The following is a 9,266-nucleotide window of genomic DNA, read 5'->3' on the forward strand; positions in this document are numbered from 1 at the left end:
TCCCCCACTGTACATGGGCTCTGTGAAACCGGACCTCAGGCCTGCCCTTCAGAGAGGGTGGGCTAGATGTAAGAGCGTGGTCGTGCTGCGTTTTAGCAACCGGGGTCATGACGGCCAAACTCGTGTCTGAAGATGTGATCCTGAGCTGAGCCGCCTGTAATCAACCATCTCTGTGTATCAGAGTACATAGACAGAATACTCATGGCTTGCAGGCTGACTTATTGTTGTCCAATGTATTTGCAACACGTGTACAAACACTGAGCACAGATAGATGTAAAGCCTATGAAGATCCTTCACTCTCAGAGAAAGCAAGCAATCTGCCACCAGTCGTCATAAATTATCATATTCACCATGAAAAAGTTTGAGCGTGGGCCTTGATGGAAAAAAAGGGCTTGTGATGAGTAATACACCAGCGCTTTGCTGAGACAAGAGAAGCACAGATGCCTTTAATAAAGATGATCATTACTGTCATATCTGGATACACATAATCTCTGGTTTCCCAATCAACAGTCACTTTCACAGAACTGCCACCGACAGCGACACCAACACACACACTTCTGTTTTTCTTAACAAAGAAATATTTGCCCCCTTACAAAATCAATCGACGTGAAATCAAACACTTATCATAACGTATGTCTTAAATAATGCGCGCTGCTCTGCATGATCAGAGTGTTACAAGGTTCCATCATTCAATTTCACTCCATAGGCTGTTATCTCATAAAATTGTGCTTAGATTGAATTTCTGTCAGTTCATTTGCAAAAGCAATCAACTCGAGTGTCTGTAAAAAAAACACAATTACCCATAAAGGACAGCACCCTATAAAGAGTGACCCTGAAAATAATGTTGGCACTTGCAGACACGATGCACACACACACACACACACACACACACACACAATGGACAGTGGATGCTGATATTGGGCTGCTTAATCTTAGCTCTCTCCATCCTGTTCTCCCTCACCCTGCACCAATGCTTTATCCACTTCCTCCTTCCCACCCACACACACACACACACACACACACACACACACACACAGACACACTCTACTAATGCATGACATTTCAGTAAATAATGTATCCATACGACATTTGTACATTGCCTGACATTTTCTTCCAAATCTTAATATCTATGACACCATTATTTTCATCACCCCTCAGGCTTTGCCATTACTGGTGTACAGCAGCATCTGTTTTTATGTCTAGACACAAGGAGCCTAAAGTAACTATTCAATAAATAATAAGGCAAATGAATATCAGATTAGTGGTAAATAAGTGGCTGTCAGAAGTATGGCATTTTGAAAACAGCACCCTCGCCATGTAAGCTTTTCCAATGGCCCCCTCTTTTGGCAAGAAGCAGGAGTTGAAGCAGTGATCATCTAAACTGCTGACACAGACAAATGGTATGCTGGGTATGTTGTTTGACTAGCCTGAATAATTACTGTGTACACGCGACAATGATTACGCTATTGTGTTGCTGGTTGTGATTGCTGTCAGTTAAGATCGCACAAAGCTGCTCACCTGAGAGTCGGTGCTGCTTGGTGCTCACTCGGTTGGTGTTTTGGACCGTGCAGCAGAGGTGGAGCATGGCAAACATGGTGATGATCATCACCACGCTCTGGAGCAGCAGGGTGAGTTCAAACTGCTTCCCGATCCTGCAAGGACGCGACCAAAACAGCAGTCAGATTCAATAACTTAGATATTGAGTTTACATAGGAGAGAATTTATAGGACACAATCTAAAATACAGTATAAACAACTAATTCATATTCATATTCTATTCAGTTCTATAGTTCTTTTACAGGACATGTTATAAAGGCCATACGCAGCACAGAAAGACCTTATAAACAATACAATGTTCTAACCACATTCTAGAAACAATCTATTAAATCCCCTCTTCTGTCCCTCCAATCTGACTCACGCTACTCATAAGAAGAGAAGGTGCGCCAAAGTGAACAGTATAGAGCTCCAACTATATAATCATATATATATATATAATCTAATTTTATACTTTATAAAACATATTAACAGCTTGATTACTTGCATTTAGCCAATTAGAGGGAACCAAACCAGGACAATACCACAACCTACAATGGACCTCGAGTGCAGCAGTTTATAAATGAACATATTACTATAATTTAAAATCAATGTATCCAAAAACTTTCCTTTCATGATGACAATAATATCAAACTGATGGTAGATCTCAGAGGAAATAGGAAAAAATGTTTTTATTGCCATTCATTTCTGACACCATAACAGATCTGAGGAATTAACTTGTAAATGACCTGGGCCTTAAGAAGAAAGCAAAAAAGCAGGCCTTTCCCTCTGTCCCTCACCAGAAGAAGACGCGCAGGATGTTGGCTATGAGCAGCACCAGGCAGACTCTGGTGGAGAAGCCCTCGCTGTTGCTGCTCCTCTGGATCTCCTGGTACTGCGGCACATAGGGCAGGGCCCCCCCAAACACCATGACGCAGGACGCCAGCCAGGACAGCAACGTCCATGAGCCCTCCAAGTCCTCCTCCTGCAGAACCACCTCTGCATCCATCACACCAAGAGACGCTCACGGGTGTCCAGGGGGTCTGGAGGTGGCACCTGTGAGGCTGGAAATGACACATTCAAAATAGTTCATGTTCAGCGAAGTTATCACTGATGGATGTTCTGAGGTAACCAGAGGTCAAAAGCAGGCCCTGACATTAACATTCCCCAAGAGCCCAACAGCAGTCCAACGTATTAAGCAGATTACTTTTAAATGCCTCTGTTATGTATGGATATAAGTGTCCCAGCTGACTGCACAACAATACTCTCTCTCACCATAAAAATCGAATTAAAGCAAGACAATGGATTTGGTCTAATCTACGCAAACTTTAACATATAGAGAATAAAATACATTTTAGCATTAGACTATTAGGCACATCTTCACCAATTTTTCAAACATGTCACTGTAAGAAAATCACCGGTTTAAATAAAAAACATGAATGATGGCTGACTTTCATTTCGCTGCTTAAGTGTCAGGGTCCTGGTTTCTGTGCATGCTGGCTCGCTGTCACAGATCACCAGGACATTTGAATAGAACGCAACCATTTTTAACATTTCAACGCGTGTGGTTTTTCTTCCACTATGACATGTGAAAAAGACCCATTTGTGCTCATTCCTGAGGTTGTAGAGGTCACACAAGAGAATTCATACATTCTTATCCGTCTTTAATGTGCACAGGAGCAACAACACAGTACACAGGTTTCAGCCCTTGACCATGTGTAATTAATTGTTTTATTCATTTAGCAGGTTAGCAATTAAAGCTCAAAAACCTCTATAAGTACTGTGTTTTGCTACGTTAGTCTATAGAGCCGAATAGTAACTAACTAAATAGTAAATAGTGTTACTTTTTTTTTTAAATGTCTGTAGTTGTAGCCCAAATGGTGCATGCAGTGTATGCACATACAGTTCTGTGCAAAAATGTTTGGCTGGTGTGAAGCAATGGTGTAAAATAAAAATGCTATAAAAAATATAAAATTCAAGTGTTTATTTTTATCTATTTACAAAATGCAAAGTGAGCCAACAGAAGAAAAATCTAAATCAAATCAATATTTGGTGTGACCACCCTTTGCCTTCAAAACAGCATGGATTCTTCTAGCTACACTTGCACACTTGTTGATGATCATTAGCACCTGTTTGGTGTAACTGGTTAATCCTACACCTGACTATGATCCTACAACATCCCTGACTTTGTGCAAGTTTAGTGATTTGACCTTGATTTTTCTTCTGTTCGCTCACTTTGCATTCTATAAATCAATCAAAATAAAAAAGCATTCTTGCTTTATAGTATTTCTTCACACCGCTTAAGACTTTTACGCAGTACTTTACACCCTCCAGTGCAACAGGTAAACATTGTATGTAAACACTGACTCTAAATGGGGCTTCCCTGCAGTTAGTTCCCCCAATAGCTCCACATCTCTGTCTGCCACAAATCTATATATAATTTGAACTAGTAGTTTACACTACAGGCTCTTCAGTCTGAGTGTTAACACACTAAAGCACATATTATTAGCAAGCTGTCCTGTCTGCACCACAACTAGTTCAGGAACTTGAGTACTTTAATAGTGGTGTTCAGCACCAAGTGTTCGTAGTCATTCTTGAGGGGATAATAACATCAATTACTAAAGGGACAATGTTAGTAATTCCCTCTTTCTCCAGAGCACCCTGCAGAACAAATGGAGTGGTTCATAGCATTTCACACAAACGTGATTTTCTGATACTGACAAACAAAAAAACTCCTTGGCAATGGAGATGGCGTGTGGACATGCTTGATGTAAGCGCCAGTATGTTGCTGTGTACACAAAAGCGTGACCTAAAAAATGGGAGTAAACACAGAGAAGTGCAGGAAATTGGTGTGGCGTGGTTCTTGTTTGACTGTACAAATTATTTTAGTGGCTGTGTTATAATAATAGTGTCACTGTCAGTATCTACATCTAAAACAGAGGGCCAGCACAAATAGAAACTCCTATGTTGCCATACATAGTAGGCAGTCAGTATCAGCTGACAAGTCTCTCGGTATAACTTCCAGTCGATGCTGGATCAGCACACTGAGAAGTACTTTAATTCTGACAACAACAAAAAAAGATCCTCCTCAGGTTCTCTGGTGATATCTTTTTATCACACCCACGTTATAATTACTGATAATAGGCTATTTCAACACAACAGCAGATGCAGCTATACTTAGCTGTACAGCCACACTGGGTGTCATCCAGAGGATGTACGGGATCTGATTACTCATTAGACATCTGTTACTTCACATAACTCAGCTCCAAGTAAGGACATAATGAAATCAGTGTACCAGCCAATACCTTGCTGCTCCGAAGGATAGAGCCAGGCGCGTGGAGCAAAAGCCAATTCTCAAGTGATCTACACCCAAGAGTGTGTCACCCTGTCCTTTCTGTAGAGCATTTTAAAAAGCAGAGACTAACTACAGTGCAAAGTCAATACAAAACTGCACAGCAGCCCAATCCATAAATGTCTTTTTACAGGTTTCCTACTGTTAAACATTACTCAAGAATTTAGCAATCCAAGGTGTCTTCAGCCATTTCCTCCTGCATGTGGGGGTGAGTGAACCATCACAGCACCTACATGTGTTGGGACACCTCTGGTAACAGAAGGAGATGTTATGTAAGCTAAGCATAGCTTCCTGGGGTTGGGTAGCTAACATGCCTGAACACACGGACATCAAATTTGGGCTACTGTGCAACTACAGTGAGAGCAGACAGAGAAACAGCTTGTACACCGCCTGGTTACACGGTTATAAAATAATAGTAGTGTACACGGTGGGGTTAACGTGTGTAATGCCGAATTTCCTCTCCAAAACAAACACACGTCCTGTGAGAAAGTCTGCGTCTTTACTCCAAAGGAGTAATTTTAGCTTTAAAGGGCGCGCTCACAACACGCACAATACCCCCCCAAGTGCTCCTGATACGGAATAAAGGGTCAGAATTTAAGGCTGAACATGGCACAGGTAAACTCTGGTATAACTTCCAGCTTCACTTACCAGCCGCCTTCATTCACTTTCCTCCGCCTAATCAAGACACCAACACTCCCGCCAGGGTTTCAGCGTCTTAACACTTTTTCCTGGCAGCTCCAACTTTGGGATCCCAACTCGTGCGCGAGAGGAGGAGAGGCGTGCACGCGCAGGCAGAGATACATATAGTGCTCCTCAGTAGCACAGCTCATATTTCATTACCAAACTCCAGCATTACACATGCGGGTCGCTGGGACGCTGTGATGGGTAAAGTTTAGGGTCCTCTTGAGGCCACAAGGGGTAAACAAACTGTCCTGCACGCTTTCATTTAACAAAAACTCAATGTTCCTCATTTCTTAGCAACGCCACGCAACTCTCGCGAGATCTTCTGTGTTGTGGAACAGCTGACTGTGCGGTGGGTGGTGCGAGGGACTTGCTATCTATTTCCAACAGTTACTAACCAGATAGCTAAATAATCGGCAGACAGCCTTTTGAATTTTAGTACTGTCCAGGCACTGATAATCACCCACACCACGACATGGCCGAGACGGACCCCAAGTCGGTGCAGGACCTTACCAATGTGGTGAGTCGTGATCGAGATGGCAAGCTAGCGTTAGCCAAAGTAGCCTAGCTAGCAGTAGCAACGGGGATGCTAACGGTGGCGAGTTATCGTGAGGTAGCTAGCTAGCTGGTAAGCAAAGGTTATAACGCCACTGTAGCCTTTCACGCAATTTGTTCGTATAATAAAAGATGTTCACGGGCTCCGTGTGTTCAACCAATTTATTAAAGCCAGCAGCTCTTTGCTCTTCTTCACCTTCATCACGTTATATAATTCTCAGTTGGTCATGTAAATGACATCACCAAATCACAACCGAGTCGCATAGCCTTACATAAACACACACAGTGTGCTGCTGTGTAACATTACTCCTGGAGAGACGCATGTACCAGTAAGAATTATTGTTCCAGCGCCGATTTCCACCATGTTGTTTCCACTGCACAGTTTCACTTGTACACTTGATTGTGTAAATGTATTTCTACTTATTTTATTTTACAGCTCAGGTAAATGTTTCTGAGTGTTGTCATGGAGATGAGCTGTAAGAGCAGCAAAGCCTCAGCTCCCCTCCCACTGCTTTTTAAATATATGCCTTTTTTTTGTTTGTTTCTTCCTCCTTTTTACTTTTCATAGAAATTGTAGAGTAAACCTTCTTTTTAAAATTCTCCTTAACATCTCCCCATCAAGGACGCGCAGCTATATATGGTTTTATTTAGCGTCATGTTTTAAATGAACCTTAATTTTATGTTACCTCTTGACTTTTTCACCTTAGAAACCGCTGTCATAGAGCTACATTATGGGATGGGCAGGCAGGAAATGCTCCAATAAAGAATAGTATGAATGTATGGTGGACTCACTGTTGTGCACATGTGCTTGTGATGGTGAATTAAATAATCACCTCCAGTGGTTTCTTAGCTTTTATATTGTTGTCAAGGAAACTAGATGCCTCTGTTATCATTGTCCTGCTGCTTTTTTTTTTAAAGTCATCCACAGACCACACACTGGGTGCTGTGGAGCTGGAGTGCAGATGTGGCACCCTTTGCACCTGCTCATCAGCACCCATATAGAACAGGTGGCTTTTGCTATCGCTTTAGCAACACGCCAGACTGCAGTTTTGATGACAACTGGCTGGCAAATGAACAATATTTCAAAAATGGAAATATTTACATGAAACTTTTGGTTTAAGTACCTTTTTTAAAAAAAGCTGTATGAACCCTGTATTAAAATCCTCCTCATTATTTAATCCTCATGTTTAACTATATTTGATGCATGGCTGCTATCTTCAGTGAACCCACTTAGATCAGTACTCATTTCCCCCCCCCTTTTTTTTTTTTTCTTGTTTTGGTGACTTCATTGTTGCACTTACAGTATTTGTGTTGGTTGTTTCACAGGTCCAGACTCTGCTGCAACAGATGCAGGACAAGTTCCAGACCATGTCAGACCAGATCATCGGGAGGAATATCCTGACTCATAGTTGCAAATGCCAATAATCAGGTGGTCATGAATGAAATGCATTACGGTTCCAAATTCTAATAGACTGATGTCTCTATGGGGACATCTTTCACATACTTCAGTTCAGTGGTGTTAAACCTGCAGTCTGGAGACCCTCAGGGGTCCTTGAGGGGGTTCCAGTGGATCCCCAGATTATTTTAATTTAACTATTATTTAATTGACCAGGTCGCCCATTGAGATAATGCATAAGAAAGACTATTCTGCTAATGTTCCCCAACATTCACTGTTAATCTGCCAAGCTACAGTGTGGACACTTATGGAACAACTTTATCCTATCAGACGGGGAGCCCTGAGACATCTTATCAAATATGGGGCTGCAGCCTGATGTATCACTTTAGGGGTCCTTCACACTAGAAAGGTTGAGATCCACTGCTCTGGTGTCCTTTCCTAATCGAAGTACAGCATTGTTCTGCCCATTTAAGAGTAACTTTGCGAGTCGTTCTGTTACACGTGCGCCTTAACTGCTTCTCCACTCGATGAGATGAGCACACGTATTGATGACTTGGAGAAGAACATCGCCGACCTGATGACCCAGGCCGGTGTTGAGGAGATTGAGGCAACACCAGAAAAGGCTAAAGAGGGTCAGGGCTCATAATGAAGGTAAGAAGGAAGTGGCAGACCCAAGAGCAACGTAACCAATAGTGTCTGTTCATCCCTCCGTTTTGCTTAGAGGTCTATAGGTGTGTGTTGTGTTCTTAAAATACAGATATCAGCAGATTGGGTGTCTTTTAATAAAAAAGTAAATTTCTTTCCTTGTCAATAATTTGATTACTATGCTGATTTTGCAGATGTAAATGTCTTGGAACCAGTTCACTACAACATGGGCCGTTTCTTTCGTTTGTCCCACAGGTTCCTCAGGAACGCGGTATGAAGTCAGTCCTTCAATCAGGAGCAGCAGACTTTTCCATTCTGAAAATGACTTCTATTGATTTGGTGTGTCGTAGCGTGAAATGCTTTTTTATATATTGAATATTGTGATAAACGGTTACAGTTATGTAATGACTTGAAAAGGTGAACGTTATTTGTAAGCTAGAATAGTGTGATATGCCCTTCAGAACTTCAAACACTCATGTGCAGGAATGCAACTTATGGATTTTGCGCGAGGACCTGGAGGTGGTTTCGCTGCCGTCATATATCATAATTAATTAAATCCCATGAGGTGGGTGGCTGATGGGGACAGTTTTGCCCTGACCTGTGCAGAGAGCCCACAGGCTAACAGGCCAGTAGAACCTCCACCCCTACTAACACGGGAAGTGGGTACAGTGAACATTTGAGGCCTGCAGTGTTTTACAAACAGCACTGTTACTACCAAGCTGTGGGACGCATTCCAATTCTGATTTTCTTCTATTAAAGCTATTTAATAAAAGACTCTTTGTCATGTATTACATAAATATTTGGCCAGGTGCTGACTGAATTTTTAATTATTACACTTAACAAAGGTGCTCAGTGTTTTCCTGTATTTAATTTTTCAAGTCTGATGTATTTTATAATGCTGATGATCTGGAACGTGTCATTGTTGCATGTTTTTTGGTTTCCATCGTTTACAATGTGGCATTTTAGTATTACACTTAAGGGTTAGCTAAGCCGGGACAACTGGGAATTATCCTCTGCAATGGTGAAGAAGATGTTTTTAACTGGCATTTAATGTGTATTAGAGGCGTCTGCCACAATGTCCAATCAAAACTGGCATTTAGACCAA

At 41.8% G+C, this 9,266-nt stretch overlaps 2 protein-coding genes across 2 annotated transcripts in view; one reads left to right on the forward strand and one right to left on the reverse strand.

The window, feature by feature from the left end:
* The window catches only part of LOC139201084 (solute carrier family 66 member 2), a 51,322-nt gene extending 45,715 nt beyond the window's left edge, over positions 1-5,607 (reverse strand). Inside the window, exons 1-3 of the mRNA XM_070830307.1 lie at positions 5,533-5,607; positions 2,333-2,596; positions 1,519-1,652 (exon numbers count right to left, since the gene is read on the reverse strand). Of these exons, the coding sequence (XP_070686408.1) occupies positions 1,519-1,652; positions 2,333-2,541 (343 nt within the window). The 5' untranslated portion in view covers positions 2,542-2,596; positions 5,533-5,607. The remainder of the gene's footprint in view (positions 1-1,518; positions 1,653-2,332; positions 2,597-5,532) is intronic.
* A 283-nt stretch (positions 5,608-5,890) lies between these two features.
* hsbp1b (heat shock factor binding protein 1b) lies at positions 5,891-8,933 on the forward strand. Its single transcript, XM_070830948.1, has 4 exons — positions 5,891-6,085; positions 7,447-7,513; positions 8,041-8,167; positions 8,417-8,933. The coding sequence occupies exons 1-3, from the start codon at positions 6,041-6,043 to the stop codon at positions 8,160-8,162; spliced, it is 234 nt and encodes a 77-aa protein (XP_070687049.1). The 5' UTR covers positions 5,891-6,040; the 3' UTR covers positions 8,163-8,167; positions 8,417-8,933.
* The last annotated feature ends 333 nt before the right edge of the window (positions 8,934-9,266 follow it).

The sequence above is a fragment of the Pempheris klunzingeri genome, chromosome 5, assembly GCF_042242105.1.
Source record: "Pempheris klunzingeri isolate RE-2024b chromosome 5, fPemKlu1.hap1, whole genome shotgun sequence".
Taxonomy (NCBI): Eukaryota; Metazoa; Chordata; class Actinopteri; order Acropomatiformes; family Pempheridae; genus Pempheris; species Pempheris klunzingeri.